The sequence below is a fragment of the Pelobates fuscus genome, chromosome 6 (genome assembly GCF_036172605.1).
Source record: "Pelobates fuscus isolate aPelFus1 chromosome 6, aPelFus1.pri, whole genome shotgun sequence".
Taxonomy (NCBI): domain Eukaryota; kingdom Metazoa; phylum Chordata; class Amphibia; order Anura; family Pelobatidae; genus Pelobates; species Pelobates fuscus.
The window spans coordinates 81,222,266-81,250,109 of record NC_086322.1 but is presented as its reverse complement, the minus strand read 5'-3'; the positions used below and the strand labels follow the sequence as shown (position 1 = coordinate 81,250,109).

General features: G+C 40.5%; 1 protein-coding gene across 1 annotated transcript in view; it reads right to left on the bottom strand.

The window, feature by feature from the left end:
- N4BP2 (NEDD4 binding protein 2) overlaps positions 1 to 27,552 on the bottom strand; it is a 50,352-nt gene extending 22,800 nt beyond the window's left edge. The window contains exons 1-7 of the mRNA XM_063457888.1: positions 27,522 to 27,552; positions 10,272 to 10,557; positions 8,636 to 9,677; positions 5,162 to 5,286; positions 3,999 to 4,087; positions 2,474 to 2,550; positions 118 to 267 (exon numbers count right to left, since the gene is read on the bottom strand). Coding sequence (XP_063313958.1) covers positions 118 to 267; positions 2,474 to 2,550; positions 3,999 to 4,087; positions 5,162 to 5,286; positions 8,636 to 9,677; positions 10,272 to 10,497 — 1,709 coding nt within the window. The 5' untranslated portion in view covers positions 10,498 to 10,557; positions 27,522 to 27,552. The remainder of the gene's footprint in view (positions 1 to 117; positions 268 to 2,473; positions 2,551 to 3,998; positions 4,088 to 5,161; positions 5,287 to 8,635; positions 9,678 to 10,271; positions 10,558 to 27,521) is intronic.
- Between the last annotated feature and the right edge of the window lie 292 nt (positions 27,553 to 27,844).

Sequence of the window (27,844 nt, the reverse complement as noted above, 5' to 3'; positions counted from 1 at the left end):
CTATATATATATATATGTGCGTTTTGGAAAAGGTTTTGAGAGGTTAAAGCAGGAGGGAGAGAAAACAAAATTAGCATGACGATAGTATTTAATAATCCAAAATTATTTTCATCTTACCCTTCCTTGTTTGCCAGAGTTGTTTGACCAACATTAGCTTTTTCAGAAATTTTGGGGTGCGATAAATTCAAGATGGAATTGACAGTAACGCGCTCAAAACTATCTAACATCCTTGCGATTTTGTCTCTCTTCACTCCGTGTTTGTTTCTCCTGAATATAGGAAGATATCATAGCAAAAAAAAAATTTTTATGAAGGACAAAAAAAGGTTCACCTTGAATACAGTGTGCTACGTTTCAACCGAAAAATATACACCTGGCCACCAAAAATGGCCTATGTATTCTGTTCTACACAGCTCACTGCATGTATTGAAATATTGCTTCCTTTTATTATCAGAATAATAAATCACATTTGAAACATGTTTAAAAGGCACCATAAGCTATTTTAAAATTCCAACTATTTTCTACACAAGTAAAGTTTAATAATACTTGCATATAGTCTAAGGATGAAACACTGTGTGCTTACACCAAGTAATTTAAATGATGTAGTTTAGTGTAAAGCATGCAGGATATCCTGTTTGCAGAGAGGGAATTATATGATTATTCACTAAACTCTAGTCAAATCTGGACTGCAAAACCCATACATTGTTCACAAGATTTATCAATGCCCAGGTTTTTTGTTTTTTTTCTTTAATAAAAGCATATAACCATCCATTAACGCTTATCAAAAATGCACAGCCAGTACTGCTTCATCTCCAGAGCACTGGCATGGGCAGAGATGTATTTACCACAAGGCAAACAAGGCATTTGCCTAGGGCGGCACTTTCAGGGGGGGCGTTAAAAAAATTTCACCCTAAGCTCCCAGACAAGTGCCTTGTTTGCCTCGTGTTCTGGGGCTGTCAACCTTATTGTGAGTGTAGCTGTCAATGTGTGTCTGTGAGTGAGGGAAAGTGTGTGTGCCTTTCAGTGAGAATGGGTGTGCCTGTGAGTGTGTGTATGTCATTTTATGAGTGGGTGTGTCAGTGTGTGTCCATTAAACAGTGTGTGCCAATGACTGTGTATCAGTTAGTGAGTGTATATCAGTGCATGTATCAATGAGGGCATGTGTCTGTCAGTCAAAAAAGTGGCCTTGACACATATTGTGGGGGCAAATTTAGATTTTGGGGGTGCCCGAATTTAGTTGTGCCTAGGGCAGCACAAATCCAAAATACACCACAGGGCATGGGGTATTGTGATAATGAGAATAAGCAGGGGGGACTAGTCTTTGGTCACCTTTTACTTCCTCCATTGCCAAGCAGTTAGATGAATAAAACAAAAAAAGTCACCGGGCAACTATGTTTACCCGGTAGCTAAAGGCCCAAGAGATGGGCCTTTAATAATACTGGGGTATTTGCTATTGGTTTACCCATTCAGCCCCAAAACACTGACATTACTAATGGAGGGGTAAAACTGGCATTACTAATGGAGGGGTAAAACTGGCATTACTAATGGAGGGGTAAAACTGACAATGATTCCACCCAGTCCTGAATAATCAGATGGGGATATTAATGTAATGGGGGTGGGAAGATATCCTCCCCTCGCATCCATCTATCAGCAGCATATAAGTAATGGATGTAAGTGACCTGTCAATGGTTCACTCCCCCAGCCTCCACCCATGGGTATCAGGTGGAAGCATGAATATACCACACAAGATGCCAGCAGCCTCCTATTAAGCTATTTAAAATTCTAAATCTCGCCAGCAATGCTAGGGGATGCCAAGTACACCTGGCATTACTGGCATTACTGACATAAGTTCTTGTCATTACATAAATGTTAAGTCGCATAGTTACATAGCTGAAAAGAGTCTTGAGAAGAGAAGTGTTAAGCAAACAGTTAACATGCACAGCTGCAACTCCTATGTTGTTCTGCAAATCTGGATTGAATTCTGTTATTTTAATTACATTTTCTAGACAAAACTTGTTTTTTGCGGAATAACCTCATTAGTGCAAGCTAAAGTAAGTGACTAATTTGCAGATATTTCATCAACGTCTTGGTATGTCAGTGTTAACCAACATTAGCCTTTTAATGTTATATAAGAATTATTAAATAAATAATAGATTGGAATCTAACCAATTTTAAGCAAAACAAGCCTCTCATGATGCATAAGCACTGGGAGAATGTGATCAGGTGGCCACCATCGATTGGCTACAACACATGCTGATGCTGTTATAAGGTCACCGGCCTAATAAGTCATGGTCTAGTAGTCAGTGTAAAATAGTACGCAACTTCAAAGATACACACATTGCTCAGACAGCAACACACATTTAACTTTTCCTTATTTTAATGAAACACAAGTTATAGATCTAAGGGTAAAAATATTACTTTATGAAACTTTTGCCAATTGACTTCATTATGAAATTCTTCCGATTTCGAATATTACCTTTCAAGTTCTTTTGGTTTATACTTCCACCAAGTATCTGGTTCACGGAACATTACTTTGTATTTGTGTTTCACGGCCTGGTAGCAAAAACACAAAAAACCATTAACATAATGAAATAAAAAAAACAGGTAAAAATGATTTCTGCAACCTCAGTAAACTAGGGATCCAATGCTAGGCAAAGATATACACATATTATTATTATTATATTACTTATGTGCTGTGTATATTACATATTACATATACACAGCACATACAGGTACACAAATACACACATATACACAAACAAACACACATTGCCCCATACATATACTCAGCACATACATGTACACACAGACATACACAAGCAGACTCGCACTGCCACACAGATACATACTTCCATACACACAGCACATGCAAACAATTACACACAGATACACACTGCCACACACATACACTCAGCACATACACGTACACACAGACACACATATACATAAACAGACATGAACTGCCACACAGATGCATACTTCCATACACACTGTAATACACAAACTCACAGCACATACAGATCCACACAGACACATGTACACAAACAGGTAAACACAGCCATACATATATTAGTGACATGCACAAACACACACATTGAACTCCGTTTTAGCCACCTTCCTCTCTGCTGGGTCTGGGGGGCTTCCCTGTTATCCTGTCTCAGACCTCCTTATCGCTAATCCGATTCTGGGTCTGGCTAGAAGCATAGGACTTCAAATTTTAATCTGTGATTTAATCTAAGCATGGTACTATCAAATGTACAGAGAAAATATAATTAAATCGTGTACCCTGAGCACATAGATGAAACCCAGAGGCATAAAGGGAAATAAGATGTACGTGCACATCACACATTGCTTGATGCTGAATCGTAAAATGTTTCATCCTACAACACATGGCAGCATGGGGAATAGGATCCAAGGATTTTGACATGTTCTGCATGCTTTGGTACTAAACCAGTTGAGAAAATGTTATGACATCTAATAATGAGAAGGAGAGGTAAAGGTCTAGGATAGAGGCTTAACAGAGCTCCCACACCCTGTGCCTTAACCAATGTGGTCACCTAGACTAGGAAAACGGCGGTAACCCAAAGTAATATATAAATATAGAGAAAAAAAACGAAGAGACCACTCTCATGGAGAGTGACCACTAGATTAAAATCCCAGTCCAATCTAGAAAAAGGTCTTAAAATAAAATAAAATAAAAACTTAGTTACACAAAAATCTATATAAACTGAAATATGGAATTATAACAATTCTATTCACTGGAGTTCTTACTAAAATGTTTAGAGGACATTAGTTTAGACACTAAAATGGCCAAAACTTGTATTACGACAATAAATTACCGTAGGTAATATTTCTAAACCGGCCCATGTAACACACACACATTTGCGCATGACAGGTCAATGTCCAAGCATCATCAACACCTTTAGAGATACAAATATTACAATTAGAACATCTATAAAATATTTAAGTCATGTAAACATATATTGGCGAAATTGTCTGACCAAAGACACATAGGGCTTCATTTCCCATCCTTGCATATTGGTGTTGTCTACGAGGATAGGTGACACATTTTTCTCAAAGGCTTCTTTGGCTGAAAAACACATATTCGCACATTATTTTTCGGTTTTTAGCACAGACAATTTTAGTAGTTGTAAAATGCAATGGAAATTCTAGAACGCAGGGTGGTAAAGTGGCCCCTCAAATTCATTGTATATTAAACAATAATAAACATATATGTATAACGCTTTATATTTAGATTTGGAAACATCCATAATTCCCTAAAATAAATATTAAACTTATCTGTAATCTAGTGGCAAGAAGGTCTTTTGCTCTCTCCGCCAGTGATGATCGTCTGGCCAATATAATGCACTGTGCCTGCAATGCTTCTTAAAGAGAGACATTGAAACCAATGTTTATTTATGAGAAGCCTTCACAGTCGCTTTGTACTGGGGAACAGAGAAGCTAGAAAGAGCACTATCCCAGCTGTACAACTGATAACTGGTGAGGGCACAAACTAGAGATGCTATAAAAGTACCAATTTCCCCTGATATATATATATATATATATTAAGGGGGCTTGAAATTCATGTAGAACGGACGTGGTTTGAGAGTGCTCCTCACTTATCCTCTAATATTGGTGGATGAATCTATTATTATTGCTCTCAATGAGTGATTGCTAGAGACCTACCACCTTATTTCCAACTTGGCTGGTCCACCACCACTTGTGCGCCGGCGGCTAGCTGCAGCCCTGGCACACACGACTTAGGCAGCCTATAGCTATGTTCTGGGCTGCCAAATGTCAATTCTGTGCAAATTTTACACCTGGCATCAGCGTGCACTGCGCTCCCTGCAAGGGGAATCTTATGTCTCCCTTCCTAGCAGCCCTTCTCGCCTCCCTATCCCATCCGTGTCGATTTCTAAATACAAAACAATGAAACAAAATAGAAAAAATACTTTAGCACAAAGGAACTGATTGCAGTATGCAATGGGTGCCCTGTCTGCCAATTCACAAGCTACACATACTTTGAAGTGTCTTTATTAGCAGGCAAAAGAAAATATAGCATTTTGAACAATATATTTATCATACAGCAATCCCTTATATTATTATAGGTTTCGACATATAACAATGCCAAGATTAAAAGAACGCATTAATTTAAACTTCTTACCACGTTTATAATTCCATTCATGTGCCTCCCCTAAACAGAATGGATCATATCGGTACAGGCCTTCCCGAGCAAAATAATCATCTGTACTTAGGATAATTCCAGATGGGTTCTTCTGCAACAACATCCTGCAACAAAGGATACAGGTTATATATATATATATATATACATGTAGTACTTTATACTATCGTGCATCACACTAACATCATGCTCTTACTGAGTAATGAGTATTATATTATACACCATGGCAGACTCCAACTGCAGCATACTGTCTTCTTCCTTGTGCTCTGTGAGTAATATGCATCCTCATCAAATTTCACAATGCCCTGTGTTCAACTACCCAACAGAAAATGCCCTACTGCTTGACCTTAAAGGTACTGCTGTTTTTTGTTCAAAGTGATCCAGAAAAGAAAAGGTGGTGTATTCCGCGATTTGGATAAAAAGGGAATTCTGAAGATTTATATGATAATAAAAAATAAAATAAAAAGGTACAAAATGTATTTTTATTATATGCTTTTCATGCTATTCTTCACAGACAAGATATATATATATATTTTTTTTAAACAATCCAAGCACCATCACTTCTACATTGTTACGTAGTGGTTATGGTGCCAGGAGTGCCCTGGTGCCCCTTTCATTGTGAGTAGTCATACCATTTTAAAATGGTTCGGCCTTCTTACAGGGGGCCACTCCTTGCCTCCAGAACCGCAGATAGAGACGCAAGAGCAAGGCTTTGTTCACTGGCATAAAGCCATCAGCCGACCCTCTCAGGCAATAAGCTAGCCCTGCACTGCTGAGTTCCGGAGAGTTAATAGAAGATCCTGCTTACCAGCTTCAGACATCCCGTCGGAACTAGTGGGGATGGGAGAGGCATCCAGAAGACCCAAGTTAGCAATCAAACCACTCTAAAATGACTTGACTACTTCCAATGGGTTAGCTCCAGGGATCACCTGGTGCTGTAACTACCACGGCATGCTTATCTTGTTCTGCTTATTTTCTCATCTCCTCAGATAAGGGATATTCTCTAAAGTAATAGCTATTGAGAATGTAAAGTGAATTTCAAATATAAAGCCAAATAGCCAGACTGAAAATAGGAATGACTTGGAGATTTTTTTTCTAATTTAACTACTTTGGGCGTAAATGCTGTAATTCAATTTTAAATTCCCGGCAATTCTCAGTTTAGAATAACCGTGTTAGCTAAAGTAGCTATCTCAAATCATTGAAGGAAGCTTGTTGTTATTCCACTATTACAATAATTTGTTAGACCTTAGCTAACCATTCCCTATTAGATACTGAATTTGTATCATGACAATGGACTCATGACAATGGACTCAGTGGAATCAATGATTTAGCTGCATTGAAGATGCTAACTGTAAGTGAATTCTTATTAAATAGCTAATATTTGTGAGTTATAGTTAAGTAATATAGCTGCAGGTGTAAATAGAAAGGTTGGGTCTTTAACAGAGGTAATGATGGACTGTTTGCTTTGCATATTTTTGGGGTCTGCCTAAATGTAAAAGCATGGAAACGTCAATAATCCAAAACCACATATGGAAATTAATTACTTAATATTGCATCCTTCCTTTTTTTACGCAAGATGCTACAAAGGAGCTTGTCCATGCTCTAGTAATTTCCTGCATGGATTACTGTAACCCTCTCCTAATTGGTCTTCCCAAAAGTCATATTACCCCGCTACAGTCTGTAATGAATGCTGCCGCCAGACTGATTTTCCTCTCTAGTCTGTCCTCTCACACCTCACCCCTCTATCAGTCCTTTAATTGGCTTCATGTATCCTATAGGAGTCAATTCAAAATGCTAAGCAATACCTATAAAGCACTGAACAATTCTAGCCCCTCTTATATCACTTCACAGGTATGCCCCTTCACAGTCTCTCTGCTCTGCCCTTCTCCTGTCCGCTGCTCGCACCCATATGGCCTGTCTCTTGCTCTCTTCTAAAGGGCAGCACTCTACTCTCTCCTCCTCTGCTTCACTCCCACCTCATTTGATTGCTATTTCCTGTCCTAATGTGTTTTATTCCCCACCTCCTATAGACTGTAAGCTCGTTTGAGCAGGGTCCTCTTCGACCTATCGTTCCTGTAAGTTTTCTTGTAATTGTCCTATTTATAGTTAAATCCCTCCTCTCATAATATTGTAAAGCGCTACGGAATCTGTTGGTGCTATATAAATGTCAATAATAATAATATAATATAGTACAAAATAAAAAAAGGTCTGCTTATCAACAATTTCATTCTCTCTTTTATGAATGGAGCTAGATACACTTGTTGGTGGGAACCTGTGCTCTGATGTTTGGATTCCTCTTGTATTCTATATCTACCAGTGTTTTAAATGATATATCAAACAGCTATTCACACACAATGTCTATTATAGTACTTTGCAACCAGGTCAATCTTTATGCAGCCACACTGGACTGACTTTGGAACAGGGCTCAGAATTCCACTCTCCACTAAGCCACTGGGCATGGCTAGAAGCATAAGACTTAAAATGTTAAGCCTTGCCTTGGAAGATACAGATAGAGACCTCAATGCTGACTCCAGCAACAGCTCAGACTTCTCGGAAGATTTGTGAAATCGATAGCATTTTAGTCAAGGCATAAAAGACTAACAAGCAAATACAAAACAAGTAGCTTGCTTTATAGCCAATTTCCCAAACAGGTGCTACTGCAAGTAAAGCCCTACACTTATGTTTTAGCATAATAAAATACCTTTACTTATTCTATGAATCCTATGATATCTTATGATCTCTTTCACTTTAGGCTATTGTTATGTAAATGTGGGTTTATTTTACTTCTAGGGGTAACTCTTCCTGGTTGCCGTAAAATAATGTAACTTGGCCCAATTGCTATGTAACTTGATTGAGACCTAGGTCAGTCAGCAGTCAAGTTAAACAAAGAGCTAAGAGAAAAAGAAGGAATGTTTAATGGACTTTAATTGCAGAATAAATAACGGTTCAGGTACTCTGGGATAACAAAAAATAGCAGCTTTATTGGGGCAAAAACAGCAATGTTTCAACCCTCCCGGGTCTTTACCGAGCATTATGAGCTTGATAAAGACCCAGTAGGGTTGAAATGTTGCTGTTTTTGCCCCAATAAAGCTGCTATTTTTTGTTATCACGGAGTGTCTGAACCATTATTTATTCTGCATATCTTGGAAGGGAGGCCTGGCCAGCCCTGGCTTTAGAGCACCTTGGTTACTTGGTGAGTGTGGTATCCAGTACGTCTCTACTAATGGACTTTAATTAACATTCTGACCAAACCAAAGATATAAGATGGTTAAAAAAAATGAACATATTAAATTAAATTAGCATTTACTTAAAAAATCAGGCATATAAAGAGAAAAATAATAACATATAAACAGAATTATGAGAATTCCATGATTAAAAAGAAAAAATATATTTCAACAGTCCAAGCACAGTAGTTGCACACGAATGTGATGTACCGAGTAAAGAATGATTCCCTACCTTGCCAGTGTAGATTTCCCAGACCCAGGAGCACCTCTCAGCAAAATAAGCACTTTTCCTGCAAAGTGTGTCATTTTTTTGGGACTCTGATGAACTGTTTGCGGCTCGGCTTCATGCTGACTTGTGGATGTTACATGGTTACCATACCAGTTGTTTGGAGAAAATTGCCCAATGTTCCATGTGTATGGGGCCACAGGAGGAGTGAAGTAGGTGCCTGGAGCAACAATTGTTGGATCTGTAACAAATGTCCATGTGGCAGGACCAGTGGAAACCGGTGCAACAAATCTTTGTGTTGGAACGGATACAGGGTAAAATGTCGGAGCCAAAGGATTCCACACCTGTTGATACCTACAAGATTCATGTGACAATGAGCTCCTGGAAGGGATGGATGCTGGTTTAACATCAAAAGGATTCACTTTTTGATCACCTGTCTCAATCTTCTCAATGGATTCTGGAACGCAAGCAGAAGCTTGGGATGACTGTTCTGCAGATTCTGAAAACATATCTAGTTTTACGTTGAACTCTCTTTCCAGATCATTCATCTCAGATGTCTTTGTGAATTCTGTTTCTGTACTACAATCAGTAATTGCGTCATTGACTTTGTTTTCCGGAATGCCCAGGTACATGTCATATGCAATGTCTATGTCTCCTGAAGTGTGGCCATCGGTCTCTGAATGCTGCAAGGGGAATGAGACATCTTCAGCAGAGGCAGTTTGAAGTAAATCTTGAAAGTCAACATTGTCAAACATGTTACACTCTGCTGTGTCAGGAGCATGTTCTGAATTGCTGAATCGAATAAGTGCCTCATCTAACAACGAATCTAGGTCATTAGACAGTGCCATGTCCATACAAAATTCAGCCTGAGATTCTTCAGTTGAAGTGGGTTCATTAGCAACATCTCCAAGTATTCCAGGGCTCAAATTTGCCTGATCGCCATCCAGGTATGATGCTATCATATCAAAACCATATTTGTCTGCGGATTCAGACTGGGATTCCATTTTTGCTGCGTTTGAAAGCTCCAAAAGATGGTCTACAACCTCAACTAATCACACAGAAAAAAATTATATAAATAAACAAACATATAAATAAAATGATTAGAAAAATAGAAATGTAATGTAAAATTAAATAGTCCTTCCTAGAGCCAGTCATAGAATTATGAAACTTATATATTTTATAAAACACTAACCCGGCATGACATAAGGTTTTTATTCCCTGTTATGTTTACTAACAGGGATATATAGAGACTTAAATGACCACTATATCTCAATGAAGTAGTCTGGGTGCAGTAGCCATTTAGTTTTAACCATGCAATGTAAAACATGGCAGTTCTGTAGAAAAAGCAATGTTTCCACTGAAGGGTTAAACATAACTCTAGTGGCTATCTTGCTGACGGCCACTAGAGGCACTACCGTTTAATAATAATTTTACTGCGCATGCTCACTAGTCTTTTAGTGCTTCACCAATATTTCAGCTAAGGAAATATCGAAATAATGAGAAGAACACTATAGTGTTGGGGATACATATATGTATTCCTACCAGTCAAGATAAACCAAGGAAAACAGTTTGCCAATTTTCAATTATGTAGCATTCTAGTGTCTTTTTCTAACATATATAAGGAATAGTGAAATATGTTTACCTTCTTTGTATTCACTGAGAACCATTTCCACCAGGGTAGGATCCAGGTTGGAGAACATCTCGCACATTCTGCTAAGCAGCCTCTCATTGCATGTATTACTCATTGCTTGTGGTAGAGGTGGTACAGCAGAAGATGAAGATGATGGCAGCGGTGGCCAGCTAGCTGAAGTAGAGGCTGAGGACTTTCTTAAAGGACTAAGAACCAGACTCTTTCTTTTCCTTGGCATTTTACAGTGTCAAATTGCCTTTGTGTCTTCATACAAACGTCATCATGGAGAGATCACACACTGAAATGAAAAAGAAATATGAAGTAAAACTCCATTTACATGCTGTAAAATATATATTGAGCATCCATAGATACTTGCATCTGCTGGAGTTTATGTGGACTACTCAGAAGCAGATAACTGGACACAATGATAAATAAAAATAGTTAGGAAATATAAAGAGCAGGACTAGAAACATCAGGATTGTTGCAGATCTAGGTTTTAAAAATGTGCCATTCTTACAGAGTAGTAATATTAATACATTGGCACATATAAAAATAGAGTAAAATGGTACACGTGAAAAAAGTACATGATTGTAGAAGTACATGCATGTTTTTAAGATCCATGGGAGTTCGCAGCACCCTACAGGCCAGGACTAGGTACAGCCACAAATGGGCATTGGTTAATCGCAAAAGCAGAGTCTGTCTCGGCCATAGGCCTCCATCCATGCTAGGCCGCACATAACAGCATTATAATTAGCCAGCCTGGCCTGATACTTACCACAGCTGGCCAGGCTGGCTCACAGAGCAATTTTTTACGTTTTATTATCCTACTTTGCTTTAATTTCTTACCCACGTGACTTGAGTAATTTTTCTACACCACAGCCAGCTACAGTTGTAACGCAGGGAGCCCCATTTGGTCAAGCATGTATAGCTGCTGCCGAAGGCCATTGGCATAATATATCCAGTGTTAATCCGAGCTTGTTATACTATTTTTCTCTTAACAATGCTTAGCTCCTACCTAGCATATACCATGCTTCAAGCAATACGTTACTCTTCGTTACACTCGTAATCACTCAGATCTAACGCTCAAGCCCACAGTTAAGCTTGCTTTCTCATACCTATAAAATGAGCGATTTCATCATATGACATGACAAAGTATATTGATGTATGTTCATACTATGACTGCCACAGCTGTCATGGCATTTCAAGCCTACATGTCTATCGTTAACATGTTTCCTATCTTGATTATAAAAACAAAAAACTGTGCTATGTATTTCAATGCCATTCCTATGTTAATGTATGTTTACCTACTTGCTTGCACCAGCTACTGTGGCAGTGCAAACAGGATTGTTTACGCTATGCACAACAAAAATAAAGAATTTAAAAAAAAAAAAAAAAATGTGCCATTCTATCAATTGATTCAAAGCATTTCTTTGACTAAATACAGTCGGGTCATCTGACCAGAATACAGTGTCTAGATATCCATGTGGGTAATTTTCTTGTTCAATCTGAAACCAGGCATTATTTTGAATATTTAGTTTGGTTCGTACCATTAAATTAGCATCTAGACATGTTAGATGTAACTTTTCAATCTCTGGGAATAAAATGCCACCTTTGTCATATTTGTTTTGTAAGATCCTCTGGGATATTCTCGGGCATTTTTTACCCCAGATAAAATTAGAAAATAATCTTTGAAATTGTAGGATCCTATCTTTGCCTAGTTTAAAGGGTAAGGACCTGAATAAAAAAAAAGCAATTTCGGAATAGAATATGCATTCACTATATTCAATCGCCCCAACAATGACATTTCAATTTTGCCTGACTTAGTCAATTGCCTATGAGTTAAAGTATAGAAGTCTTCATAATTTCAGTGCAATATATTCGGAATATTAAAGGATAGTGTGATACCCAAATACTCAATATACTCAATATACTCCAGGTTCCAATTAAATTGGAATTAAGACTTGAAGATAATTTAGCCTCAGATATATGTAGCACCAGAATTTGCGTTTTTTTTATTCAACTTAGATTTCCCGTTAATGGGGAAAAAATATAAATATCTTACTACACAGATTATTTACGCTTCTAAGATCTCTATTGCCCGTAATTTGAAATCTAGCCATCCTCCAATATGGCAAGAAATAATCAAATAGACTAACAATACACAATGTATTGCAATTTAGTTTCTTCTTCTGGCAAATTTATCTCATATTGTGACTCATGGTTTCCTTGGTTGATATACAAAAATAAAATCCAATCTAGTTGAGTTTCAGGACGGGATAGAGGACCTTGTTAATCGGGCCAGTTTTACTGATCCCCCAGGCGTAACAAGAGATCCCTTGGATATATACCGGTATATATATAACCTCTCTACTATATCGATCGAGCCCCAATGGTTGTAGTCCTTTTTAATGTATTTATGTTTCGTTGTCTTGTATATAGGTATATATCTGCTATACCTCTGTAAAGGCTATATATGAATTTCTTGCAGAACTGCAATCAAGTATTAGATTTAATTGTACTTTATATATTTTGGCAATGTTGTTGTATTGGAAAACAAAAATAAAGATGATAAATATAAAAAAAAGTGCAATTTTCATTAAAAATATACACCCCCCAACCATAACGTGGACATAAATGGACAGATGTATCATATCATCACATCACTGAATAAAACATTTAAAATCATCTATATGTTGTGTGAACCTTTTTTCATGTAATGCCAGTTTCCATTAAATATCTGTTAATAATTTAGGACACTTTGAGAAAGACTGTAATCTCTGTAAAAATGCATTAGTGTTTATTCCTTTTATGGTTTTAATCTTTTTTTTTTTTTTCTTCAATAAATTTTGTTATTTTTAACCGTATTTGGACCTTTCTGATTTAATCCAGAAGATTTTATTTCAAAGATCCTGACATCGTATTCCATGGTGGGGAACATGCCAACTAAGCTGCAAGGATTGAGCAAAACCCATTTTTTTGCTCTCCACTAGTAAGTATATCTCCTTTTATCACCTATATTTATTTTACTACTGAGAGCACTATATATTTGTATTCTTTTATATATAGTGAATATATTGGCGACTTTTTGCTACTACCCTCCTGTACACTAAAAAGCATAAATCCTGAATACCTTGAGCTAGGGAGCTCATACCACACTAGCTACCAAAACAACTATCAACCGTGAAGACTCAAGATCAAGATATTCCACAGATCGATAGGCAGGGATTATACTGCCTGAACGCATATATTTGGAACTAATTACTAGCTCCAAAAAAGTGCAAGTGCTTTTCCTTTTATGTATCTTACCAAGTATCTGAAAATACTACACCATATTTTGTTTTTGTCCTCTCGTGTTTCATTTTGAATTTTCCAGATTGGATTTTGAGGAGATCTTTAAGGCGCTGCTTCCCTCTTTCACAATTCCACACCATCCACAACCAAGAACTCTGGCTTGGGTTTTTCAAGCTGCCTAACCGCACTACAAACTGTAAGCTGTCAGTCACTTACCTTGTCGGTCCGACCGATCCCGTTGTCAGTAGATCGGCGGACCGACAAGGTAAGTGACTGACAGCTTACAGTTTGTAGTGCGGAAAGGATGCATTAAGCATCAGGGCTGCCGCCTGCTATGCGCCCGCTCCTTTTAAAGAGGCGGCGCATGCGTACCAACGCCCTGTGGTCAGAAGAGCTCTAAACAAGAGAGCTCAACGTACACGTACCTTTAGGGGGTGTGGTTATGAAAATCAAGTTCCCAATCATATAAAAGCCCAGTCTGTCTCCAAATCATTGCCCTGTTGTGGTTTCTAGTGTGCCTTGTGCTCCAAGTGTCCCCTCAGCGCATTCCTGTATCCTTTTGATTGTTCTTTGTGTGTTGACCGGGCTTGCTCTTGACTATTCTGATTTCTGGTTTTCCTGACTTGGCTACGTTCCTTGCTATTGTGTATTTCTAGCTTTCTTTGACCTTGGCTTGTTTCTGGCATTTCTTGTAGTTTCTATTATATTCCGGCCATTCTAAGGAACGGTTTAGGGACTTTCTACCTGTCTCTATTGTTCTGATACAGAGTGATCTTCACGCTGCGTATTGGGTATTAACGTTACACAAACAAACACAAACAAGCACAAGAGACCTTACCTTTTGTACTATTTAAAATTACCTATAGTTTGTGTAAACCTTTTTTTGTTATGTGATGCCAGTTTTCATTACATATCTGTAAATGATTTAGTCATTAATGGAACACTATAGGGTCATTAATGCAAATCCCTGACCCTATAGTGTTAAAAACACCATTTAGCCCTCCTGGCTCCCCTAAATATAGTAAAATCTTACTTTTATTCAGATCTGCAGCTGCTGCCTCTGCCACTAATCTGCCTCCTTGGCAAAGATTATCTGAGCCAATCACAATGCTTTCCCATAGAATTGTCTGAGTCTGTCAAGGAGGCAGGTCAGGGGCAGAGCCAGCACAAGCCAAACATAGCCCTGGCCAATCAACATCTCATCACAGAAATGCATTGAATGAAGGCATTATTTAGTGGAAAGTTCAGTGTCTGCATGCAGAGGGTCGAGACACTAAATGGCAGTGCTGCACACCAGCATTGGCCCAGGAAGCACCTCTAGCAGCCATATGAGGAGAGGCAAGTGCAGGTATCCCTAGGCTGTAATGTAAACATAAATTTTTTTATGAAAACACAGTGCCTGAAGGGAATAATTCTACTCACCAGAATAAATATATTAATCTGTAGTTGTTCTGGTGACTACAGTGTCCCTGAAATATTACCACACAGTTCTGTCCTGGAGTAGCAAAGACACAGACGGTATTGGCAGAGATTTAGAACATTGCTGCTATACCTGCTCTTCCACTTATTAAGTTTAAAGGTACGCTCTATGTTTATTTACTGACTTTTTTTTATTTACTGATTTTGGATGAGAGAAAAATACAAGGGTATTGCATTGCTAACAAACACGTAATGTGTATGCTAATTTATTTTAACATTAGAGTGTTCCTGCAGTAGTTTAGATACAGAGCTCAAACTGTGAGAAGAAAATTTTAAAAAGTTGAAGCACTGATGTCTTATTGTGCATGCACGTCAATCGTACGGCTTCTGCAACCAAATGATCAAATGATAAAATGCACGTCACTCCTCCCAGCTAACCCTGAGAGCCGCGCGGGAGGAAGACCAGGGAGTCAGAGTGGGAACTCTGACTCCCATCCACCTGAGCCACCACTGGACCACAGGGAAAGTCACCCTCCTGAATCTAAAAGGTAGGAAACAGGAGGGTGACTTAAATATAATGTGTGTGTGTGTGTCTTTGTATGTATGTCTTGTGTGTGTGTGTCTGTATATATGTGTGTCTTGTGTGTGTGTGTGTATGTGTGACTGTCTGTTGGTATGTGTGTCTTGTGTGTGTCTGTATGTATGTGTTGTGTGTGTCTGTATGTGGTGTGTGTCTGTATGTGGTGTGTGTGTCTGTATGTGGTGTGTGTCTGTATGTGGTGTGTGTGTCTGTATGTGGTGTGTGTGTCTGTATGTGGTGTGTGTGTCTGTATGTGGTGTGTGTCTGTATGTGGTGTGTGTGTGTGTGTGTGTCTGTATGTGTCGTGTGTGTATGTATGTGTCGTGTGTGTGTATCTATGTGTCTGTATTTGTGTGTGTGTATGTGTGTGTCTGTATGTGTGTCGTGTGTATGTATGTGTGTCGTGTGTGTGTGTATGTATGTGTGTATGTATGTGTCGTGTGTGTGTGTATGTATGTATGTGTGTCGTGTGTGTGTGTATGTATGTGTGTGTATGTGTCTGTATGTGTGTGTGTGTATGTATGTGTCGTGTGTGTGTATGTATGTGTCGTGTGTCGTACGTGTGTCTGTACGTGTGTCTGTCTGTTATAGTGGACTATATAGTAAGTGGGCTACCTAGCTCAGCCTTCCTACTGGGCATTGCTACAAGGAAGGTTAAAAAATAGAAAAAAGGGGGAAAAAAGGTGGGGAGGGGAATTGAGGAGGGAGAGGAGATGAGCTGACGCACAAATGAGAAATCATATTATGCGCAAACAGAGAAGTCGTCTGAATATCACTGAAAGAGACCTTCGTTTGTTCCTTACGAAAATCGAACCAGATATCAAATATTTAGTCTCGCAGCATCAACCTCAAGGATCTCATTAATCACTAGTAAAGGTAATTTCAATTTACTTTATTGTTTTCTCATTAAACTTTATAAAGTTAAAACCTTATAAACCTGCATTAAGTAGAAATAAAAAGATAAATGTACGTACATTTATTTTTTGTAAAACACCCTCCTTTCTAAAAATATTCCGCATTTGCGCGAAAACTGGTGGGCGGTAAGGAAATTTTTTTCAACCAAAATGATGCATTAGTGGGCGGTAGGTAAAAAAAGGTTGACTACCACTGGTCTATAGAATAGATGCACCCTGCGCTCCCCTCTGCTACTTTTTGCTACACATTTTGTAGCAACTGTTATATTATGATTTACTAAGTATCTTTTTTCACTCCCACTCTCTCTGCGATATTTGCTATTTGAGAGTTCGGTGTCAGCTCTAGCTAGACAACAGGACATAATTTAGCCTTGTGCTTTCTGTTTTTACTAGTATTCTTTTATGTGTCTATTTTAGTATACTTATCAAAAGTTACGTTTTAAAGTTTGTTTCTACTGTGACAATATTGATTATGATTCTATGTTGAGACACCTATTGGTAGTTTTTTTTCTCTTTTTTCTTTTTCATTTACACCTGGAAGAAAAAGGTGCACAAGCAGCAGGGATGACTGCAGCCTGGAGAGGATTGTCAGGAAAAGGCCATTCAAAAGTGTTGGGGACTTTCACAAGGAGTGGACAAGAGCCACGACACACAGACGGATCTTGGACATGGGCTTCAGATGTCGTATTCCTCTTGTCAAGCCGCTCCTGAACAACAAACAACGTCAGAAGCGTCTTACCTAGGCTAAAGAAATACAGACCTGGTCTGTTGCTTAGTGGTCCAAAGTCCTCTTTTCTGATGAGAGCAACTTTTGCATCTCATTTGGAAACCAAGGACCCAGAGTCTGGAGGAAGAATGGAGAGGCACACACTGCAAGATGCTTGAAGCGGACTTCATTTTCCAGCAGTACTTGGCACCTGCCCACACTGCCAAAAGCACCAAAGCCTGGTTCAATGACCGTGGGATTACTGTGCTTGATTGGCCAGCAAACTCGCCTGACCTGAACCCCATAGAGAATCTATGGGGCATTGCCAAGAGAAAGATGAGAGACATGAGACCGAACAAGAAAGAAGAGCTGAAGGCCGCTATTGAAGCATCCTGGTCTTCCAAAACACCTCAGCAGTGCAACAGGCTGATAGCCTCCATGCCACGCCTCATTGAGGCAGTAATTGCTGCAAATGGGGCCCAAACCAAGTACTGAGTCCATATACATACTTATACTTTTCAGAGTTCCGATATTGTTCTATGTAAACTCCTTGTTTTATTGATTGCATGGAATATTCTAATTTATTGAGATTGTGGATTTAGGGTTTTCATGAGCTGTAAGCCATAATCATCGCACTTATGACAAATCACGGCTTGAACTATCTTGTTTTGCATGTAATGCGTCTATCTCATTTATTAGTTTCCCCTTTTACATTGCATTACTGAAATAAATGAACTTTTGCACAATATTCAAAATTTTTGAGTATCACCTGTATCTCTTGGATGTGCAAAAGAGGTAACACAATAGCTACAAATTGTCTCAGGGCTGATTGATGAGTAAGAGAGGCATAACTGGTCTGGGCAATGTACAGTGAGGGAAAAATGTATTTGATCCCCTGCTGATTTTGAAAATTTCTCCCACTGGCAAAGAAATAATCAGTCTATAATTTTAACCTTGATAAAGGCCCTAAGGGGTCGAAACGTTGTGTGGTTCTTGGTGTCAGGATCGGGACAGGGATCCAACACGCAGAGTACAAACAGTAGCCAGATACGTATACCGGACCTTAGAATGGCCGGACTAACGTAAGTAGTACAGTATAGAATGGTCAAAGACAAGCCGAGGTCAAGGGTAACAGAAGACAGGTAAGCGAGAGACAAGCCGAATCAAGGGTAACAGAGATAAGCAGAGTAAGGTAAACAAGCCGGGTCAAAACCAAAAGGGATAATAGAATACACAAGCACTGAGTGACTAGAACAAGCTAGAACCACGACAGGGCAATGAGCTAATGAAAGAAGCTCTGTTAAATACCCTGTTCAGAGCAGTAACCACGCCCCCAAGGCGTCCTGATTGGTCCTGCAGCCATTGACTGACAGGTTGTTCCGGGGGAGTGTCCTGATGACTACTTCCTGCCTAGATGCTGTAAAAGGCAGTCACTCCCTCGCGGCCGGCCTAGCATGACCGGATAGACCGCGGGGAAGGGAGCCATCAGACCGTCTGGATGGAGGAACAGCTAAGTCTCTACCTCTTTTGGAGGTAGAGACCACAGGTACCCTGACAGTACCCCCCTTCTCAGATACGCCCACCGGGCGGAATGAACCGGGACGAGATGGGAAGCGAGAGTGATACGCCCTGCGGAGACGGGGAGCATGAACATCCTCCTGAGGTACCCAACTCCTCTCCTCAGGACCATATCCCTTCCAATCAACCAGATATTGTACTCTCCCCGGGGAGATTCGAGAATCAATAATAGAGTTAACCTCATACTCCTCCTGACCCTCCACCTGAACGGGGCGAGGAGGGGCTATTGTGGAGGAAAATCTGTTACATATGAGTGGTTTCAGCAATGAAACGTGAAACGAGTTCGGGATGCGTAAGGTATTAGGAAGAGCTAAACGATACTCAACTGGATTGATACGGGTCAGCACCCTGTAGGGTCCAATATAACGAGGAGCGAACTTCATGGAGGGCACTTTTAAACGGATGTTCCTCGTGCTCAGCCATACCCTATCACCTGGAACAAAGACCGGAGCCGCCCTTCTACGTTTATCAGCGTGTTTCTTGACCAACATAGAGTTGTGCACAAGGATTTGTCGAGTTTGATCCCACAACTTCCTCAAATTGGCAACATGAACATCAACCGACGGCACCCCCTGGGAAGGGGAATCCGAAGAAAGAATAGACGGATGAAAACCATAATTCATGAAGAAGGGGCTTGAATGAGTAGAATCGCAAACGAGATTGTTGTGTGCAAACTCCGCCCAAGGAATCAAACCGACCCAATCATCCTGGTGTTCAGAAACAAAGCATCGTAAATATTGTTCAATTTTCTGGTTGGTACGTTCAGCAGCTCCGTTAGACTGAGGATGATAGGCAGAAGAAAAGTTTAATTTAATACCAAGTTGAGAGCAGAAGGACCTCCAAAAGCGGGAAACAAATTGGGAGCCTCTGTCCGATACAATTTGAGAGGGTATCCCATGTAGGCGAAAAATCTCCTTATCGAATATCTCTGCCAATTCGGGAGAAGACGGGAGTTTAGGCAGGGGAATGAAGTGTGCCATCTTAGTAAACCTGTCAACCACGGTGAGGATAACAGTCTGTCTTTTAGAGATAGGTAGATCGACAATAAAGTCCATGGCCAAACAGGACCATGGTTTTTCTGGAACCTCCAAGGGTTGCAGGAATCCACATGGAAGCGTATGGGGTTGTTTGGTTTTAGTACAAACTTCACATGCAGCGATGAACTCCTCAATGTCCCTCCGTAAAGCAGGCCACCAGAAGTCCTTAGAGATCAACGCGTAAGTTTTGCGAATACCAGGATGTCCCGCCATCTTGCTATTATGTAAACACTGTAAAAGTTCCAGTTGAAGAGCAGGAGGAACGAAATGACGGCCCGCAGGAGTCTGTTTAGGTGCTAGATGTTGCAACTTAATGATCTCGGCCAGTAATGGAGAATGAATCCTGAGATTCGTATTAGCAATGATATTGCATTTCGGAACTATAGAAGAAAGAACTGGTTCAGGTACAGTAGAAGGTTCATATTGGCGAGATAATGCATCGCTTTAGAGTTTTTAGAACCAGGTCTGTAAGTCAGTACATAATTGAAGTGAGTCAGGAATAAGGACCAACGAGCTTGTCTAGAGGATAAGCGCTTAGCCTCCCCAATATAGGACAAGTTTTTGTGGTCCGTCAAAATCGTAATAGGGTGTAGGGTCCCCTCCAACAAATGTCTCCACTCCTTTAAGGCTTTAATGACTGCTAACAGTTCCATTTCCCCGATGTCATATCTGCTCTCAGGCCCAGAAAATTTCTTAGAGAAGAAACCACAAGGGTGTAACGGTTTATCCACCCCTAACCTTTGAGACAGAACAGCCCCAACTGCTGTCTCAGAGGCATCAACCTCGAGCAAGAAAGGCAGAGTCGTATCAGGATGGACTAGAATGGGAGCCGAGGCAAAAAGTTCCTTGAGAGTCTTGAAAGCACCCAGAGCTTCCTTAGACCAGAACTTAGTATCAGCCCCTTGTTTGGTCATATTGGTAATAGGCGCAATGATAGAGGAGTATCCTTTAATGAAGCGCCTATAGTAGTTGGAAAAACCAATAAACCTTTGGATAGCCTTGAGTCCTTTGGGCAAGGGCCAGTCTAAAATAGATTGAAGTTTTACAGGATCCATTTTAAAACCCTCCCCAGAAATCACGTATCCAAGAAAGTCTACCTGAGACTGATCAAAACTGCACTTCTCCAATTTGCAATATAGACCATGTTGCAGCAGCTTGTGTAATACCTTTCTGACCTGTCTATGGTGAGTCTCAATCTCCTTAGAGTGTATTAGTATGTCGTCCAGGTAAACAATAACACAATCATGCTGAAACTCCCTAAGTACCTCATTAATCAAATCTTGAAATACTGCAGGAGCATTGCATAGTCCAAATGGCATAACAGTGTATTCGTAATGGCCATACCGGGTATTGAATGCCGTCATCCACTCGTGACCTTGCTGGATTCTCACCAAATTGTAAGCCCCTCTGAGATCTAACTTGGTGAAGATTTTGGAGCCCTTAAGACGATCAAATAACTCGGTAATCAGTGGGATAGGATAGGCATTTCTGACAGTTATTTTATTCAAGCCTCGGTAATCGATACAAGGTCTCAGCGTGCCATCCTTCTTCTTAATGAAAAAGAACCCAGCCCCGGCCGGAGAAGAAGACCTCCTGATGAATCCCTTTTCCGAGTTTTCCTGAACAGACAAAGGATATACATGGCCCCTCGGAGGCATAGTGCCGGGTAGAAGCTTTATCTTACAGTCAAATGACCTGTGTGGAGGCAAAGAATCGGCATTCTTCTTGTCAAACACTGCCCTTAAGTCTAGGTAAAGGTCTGGTATTTGTCTCTGTGGACTGAGTAGGATTCTCTGGTATGTTAATATTAGCTAATGGAGAAACCTTGCACAAACACCGATCCTGGCAGCCCTGGCCCCACGAGAGTATCTCTCCTAACTCCCAATCGATAATAGGGTTATGTTTTTTCAACCATGGGTACCCCAGAACTATGGGAACGGAAGGAGACGAAATGAGCAGAAGAGATAAATTCTCCACGTGTAGGATACCCACATTTAAATTAATGGGTATGGTCTCACGAAAGATAACAGGGTCTAGTAGTGGTCTACCATCTATGGCCTCAACGGCCAAAGGTGTCTCCCCTTAGCTGGGATGGGAAATTGTTCTTACTAGCAAAGGCTTGGTCGATAAAATTCTCAGCAGCACCAGAATCTATCAATGCCATAGCCCTTACTACTTCCTTCCCCCAAGTTAAGGAAACTGGTAGCAGAAGCCTGTGATCTTTATAATCAGGAGTAGAGGACAAAATAGAAACACCCAAGGCCTGTCCTCTAGAGAGACTTAGGTGCGAGCGTTTCCCGGGCGGTTAGAACAGTTCGAGAGTAAATGACCCTTGGCTCCACAATACATACACAAACCCTCTCTTCTCCTGTGCTGTCTTTCCTCCTCAGAGAGGTGGGTATACCCTATCTGCATAGGTTCAGTAAGCAAAGATATCGTGGAGTCAGGACTTGGAACAGCGGGAGCTAACCTAAAAGAAGGTCTCTGGTTCCTCTCTCGAGTGTTCTGTCTCTCTCTTAGATGTTCATCTATACGAGAGATGAACGAAATTAAATCCTCTAAATTCTCAGGGAGTTCTCTGGTAGCAACCTCATCAAGGATTACATCAGATAGGCCATTCAAAAATACATCCATATACGCCTGCTCATTCCACTTGATTTCTGCCGCCAGAGACCTGAACTCTAGTGCATAATCCACCAGTGTTTGGTTCTCCTGTCTCAGGCGCAACAGTAATCTGGCTGCATTAACCTTTCTACCTGGAGGGTCAAATGTTCTTCGAAAAGCAGCTACAAATGCGTTATAGTTATAAACTAATGGATTATCGTTCTCCCATAGTGGGTTGGCCCATCTCAGAGCTTTCTCAATGAGTAGGGTGATAATAAATCCTACTTTTGCCCTATCTGTAGGATAAGAGCGAGGTTGCAATTCAAAGTGGATACTAATTTGGTTTAAAAAACCATGACACTTCTCAGGAGCCCCACCATAGCGTACTGGGGGGGTAATGTGAGAAGAAGCACCCACTGTGGCTACCTCTAGACCTGAACCGACAGGAGAAACAGGGGTATTACGTATCTCCTCTGGTGGGTTATTGGCACAAGCTAATAGAGCCTGTAGCGCAAGCGCCATCTGATCCATTCTGTGATCCATGGCTTCAAACCTAGGATCAGGAGCAGCCAGCTGACTGTTTGTACTTGCAGGATCCATTGGCCCTGTCGTAATGTCAGGATCGGGACAGGGATCCAACACGCAGAGTACAAACAGTAGCCAGATACGTATACCGGACCTTAGAATGGCCGGACTAACGTAAGTAGTACAGTATAGAATGGTCAAAGACAAGCCGAGGTCGAGGGTAACAGAAGACAGGTAAGCGAGAGACAAGCCGAATCAAGGGTAACAGAGATAAGCAGAGTAAGGTAAACAAGCCGGGTCAAAACCAAAAGGGATAATAGAATACACAAGCACTGAGTGACTAGAACAAGCTAGAACCACGACAGGGCAATGAGCTAATGAAAGAAGCTCTGTTAAATACCCTGTTCAGAGCAGTAACCACGCCCCCAAGGCGTCCTGATTGGTCCTGCAGCCATTGACTGACAGGTTGTTCCGGGGGAGTGTCCTGATGACTACTTCCTGCCTAGATGCTGTAAAAGGCAGTCACTCCCTCGCGGCCGGCCTAGCATGACCGGATAGACCGCGGGGAAGGGAGCCATCAGACCGTCTGGATGGAGGAACAGCTAAGTCTCTACCTCTTTCGGAGGTAGAGACCACAGGTACCCTGACACTTGGGTCCAAAAAAGGTTGCCGATTGGTTTGAAACAATTTGGAGTGCCTGGATTATTTTCTACTAATATAATTTTAACAGTGAGAGACAGAATAACAACAACAAAAAGTCCTGAAAAACGCATGTCAAAAAAGTTATAAATTGATATGCATGTCAATGAGTGAAATAAGTATTTGACCCCTTCAATTTAGTACTTGGTGGCAAAACCCTTGTTGGCAATCACAGAGGTTAGACGTTGGCCATCAGGTTTGCACAAATCTCAGGATCTCTTTGCAGATCCTCTCCAAGTCATTAAGGTTTGGAGGCTTACGTTTGGCAACTCGAACCTTCAGCTCCCTCCACAGATTTTCTATGGGATTAAGGTCTGGAGACTGGCTAGGCCACTCCAGGACCTTAATGTGTTTCTTCTTGAGCCACTCCTTTGTTTCCTTGGCAGTGTGTTTTGGGTCATTGTCATGCTGGAATACCCATCCACGACCCATTTTCAATGCCCTGGCTGAGGGAAGGAGGTTCTCACCCAAGATTTGACAGTACATGGCCCCATCTATCGTCGCTTTGATGCGGTGCAGTTGTCCTGTCCCCTTAGCAGAAAAACACCTCCAAAGCATAATGTTTCCACCTCCATGATTCACGGTGGGGATGGTGTTCTGGGATGGTGGGTCATAGGCAACATTCCGCCTCCTCCAAAAACGGCAAGTTGAGATGATGCCAAAGAGCTTTTTGGTTTCATCTGACCACAACACTTTCACCCAGTTCTTCTCTGAATCATTTAGATATTCATTGCGGGGGACCTTGCGGGCTCTGCAGTATTTCAGTCCTTCATGGCGTAGTATGTTACCAATTGTTTTCTTGGTGACTATGGTCCCAGCTGCCTTGAGATCATTAACAAGATCTACTAGTGTAGTTCTGGGCTGATTCCTCACCGTTCTCATGATCATTGAAACTCCATGAGGTGAGATCTTGCATGGAGCACCAGACCATGGGAGACTGACAGTTATTTTGTGTTTCTGACATTTGCGAATATTCGCACCAACTGTTGTTACCTTCTCGCCAAGCTCTTGTATCCCATTCCAGCCATGTATACGTCTACAATCTTGTCCCTGACATCCTTGGACAGCTGATTGATTGCTTCTGTGGACAGGTGTCTTTTAAAAAGGTAACAAGCTGAAATTAGGAGCACTCACTTCAAGAGAGTGCCCCCAATCTCAGCTCGTTAACTGTATAAAAGACACCTGGGAGCCAGAAATCTTGCTGATTGATAGGGGATCAAATACTCGTTTCACTCATTGACATGCAAATCAATTTGTAAGTTTTTTGACGTGTTTCTCTGGATTTTTTTTTTTTTTTTTGTTATTCTGTCTCTCACTGTTAAGATACACCTACCATTAAAATTATAGACTGATCATTTCTTTATCAGTGGACAAACGTTCAAAATCAGCAGGGGATCAAATACTTTTTTCACCTCACTGTATATGCAAAAGTAGAAACACATGGACTTGTTTTCCCCAACATCAACGGTACTTGCTGTCAACTTCGTACAGCTGCTTGATATCTCCTAATATGGTGAGGATAATGACCTAGTGGCCTAATGTTGATTGTTTGTATATGCTAACAATATACATGTATCTCAGTCTCATTTACTCTTGCAATACTGAATTATACTGTATATCTCTTCTTTTCTGTATTAAATAAAAAACAGTAAATACTTCTCTTTTCTGCACAAATTAGCTTTCCTGAACTAAGCCCTACAGTGCAGGGTATGCTCATTGGCTGAGATAGTCAGCTGATCGCTCTCTGCCAGAGGGCTAAATTGCGCAATCACAGGCTTATATAACATAAAGAGCTTCCAGCTCTCTGAATGTAGTGGATGCAGTGAGCATCACCTGGCAGTCTCACATTCTAAAGAGTTTGACTATTTAAATTAAGGGGGGAGTGCCAGGGCACTCCCGCCACTATAGTGTGCTGTAGTGGTTATAGGGCATGGAGTATTCCTTTAAATCTGTGATCATATATGTATGTATATATATTTATTATAGTGACTATTATGGTCTGCATTCAAAAACACAACATCAATGCAATATTGTTTATTGTCAAGCCTGTTTCAACTGTACTTTTTTCAGTAATACCTAGAGTTTGCATGTGTGTGACACTATTCAAACGATTCCACGTAAAATCAGACCAGCAAACCATGTCATGGGGCCTGCAGACACAGTATTTTGTTTATGGTGGGAAACCACTTTGTCAAAGTGTTGCTTTGTGTACTTAATAAAAAAGAGGGCTGAACACTTTTTGAGTGTGTGTACAAGAATGTATCTTGCTTGTGGCACAATGTTAATACTAGCTACTTATTTAACATACAGGAGTTCTGTGTATGTGCAACATTATTATTATTATTATTATTATTATCATCGCTTTTATATAGCGCCAACAGATTCCGTAGCGCTTTACAATATTTTGAGAGGGGGGGATGTAACAATAAATAGAAATAAATAGACAATTACAAGAAAACTTACAGGAACAATAGGTTGAAGAGGACCCTGCTCAAAAGAGCTTACAGACTATAGGAGGTGGGGTATTAGAAACATTAGGACAGGAAATATCAAGTAGGAGTGAAGCAGAGCTGGAGGAGAGAGCAAAGCACTGTCCCATAGGAGAGAGCAAGAGACAGGTATGTAAGGTAGAGATTACTCTGGTAGGCCATACGCTTTCCTGAAGAGATGGGTTTTAAAGCCCTTCTTAAATGATTGAAGACTAGGGGAGAGTCTGATGGCAGTAGGCAAGCTATTCCATAGGAGAGGAGCCGCCCGCGAGAGGTCCTGCAAGCGCGAGTTGGCCGTACAGTTGCGAGCAGCGGTCAGGAGGTGGTCACGGGCATAGCGGAGGGTACGAGGAGGGGCATACCTATGGATCAGTGAAGAGATATAAGAGGGGCTGGAATTGTTCAGTGCTTTAAATGTATGGGTTAGCACTTTGAATTGACTCCTATAGGATACAGGGAGCCAATGTAAGGACTGGCAGAGGGGCGAGGTGTGAGAGGACCGACCAGAGAGGAAAATCAGTCTAGCTGCAGCATTCATTACAGACTGTAGCGGGGCAATACGGCTTTTGGGGAGACCAATCAGGAGAGGGTTACAGTAATCCATGCCGGAAATTACTAGAGCATGGACAAGCTCCTTGGTAGCATCTTGTGTAAGAAAGGGGCGGATGCGGGCTATGTTTTTGAGTTGGAACCTACAGGACTTGGCAACAAACTGGATGTGAGACCAGAGTCATTATTCTGTTGTTGCCACATAATAAACTACAAACTATACTGTAATACTGATAGTATCAGTTGTACATAACTGTTAACTCACATAGTCGAACAATAAGCCTACATTTGTATATATGTATTAAATATCACTCCTTTATAACATCTGTACGAGTCTGTTTTTGTTGGGGTGTGTTTTCTGCATTCCAGACACGATTAAACTTACATGCAAAACCTGTGTTTTAGTCTGCCATGATTGTAAATAATAAATTTACATTTCAAACAGCAGGTGGTCTGGACATGTGTTTTGAAGCATGTATCTCTGATTTTCCGGAAGTAAACATCACTGACTCACAACAATAATAATAATTTTATTTTTTTTTAGAAAATTCCTGCTCGGATTATGTACTAGTCAACTAGTGGGATATCTACAAGACCTCTCCCTTAGCAGTTTTTTTTAACAATCCTTGATATGTGCATTAAGACTCTGTTCTCGCTGTGTGTACAGGAAGTAAACATACACAAGGTGGTAGTAGTCCCATGGCTAGAAATAATGACTGCTCCCAGCCTCCAGAACCTGGGACACGTGGACTACTACCAGCATTGATGTCTGGAAATAAATCAATTAATGAACCGCCAAAGAACGAAACGAGAACCACACACTGCATGAACATTCTACTTCAGAATGGTTAGGAAAAACACAAACACTTACTCTTTGTCCTGCCCTCTCACCTCAACTTCCGGCTTCATGGTAATGGTAAAGTCGCCCTACAAAGACGCCACGTCCGGGGCTGCAAGCAGTTACTAGGATTGCCTAGTATAACCACAAGATGTCGCTGCTATCATTTGCTTTGTTATATTAGAGAGACTGCAACGATTTTAGGTTTTATTTGTTGTCTTTCTCAAAAAAGAAACAAACTGCAAGCGTTAACAAGGGGTTTATTGAGTGGCCTGCTTAAACAAGCTTACTATATAGTTTGTTTGCTTTAGAATTATCAGTATTCAGCAATATATATATATATATATATATATATA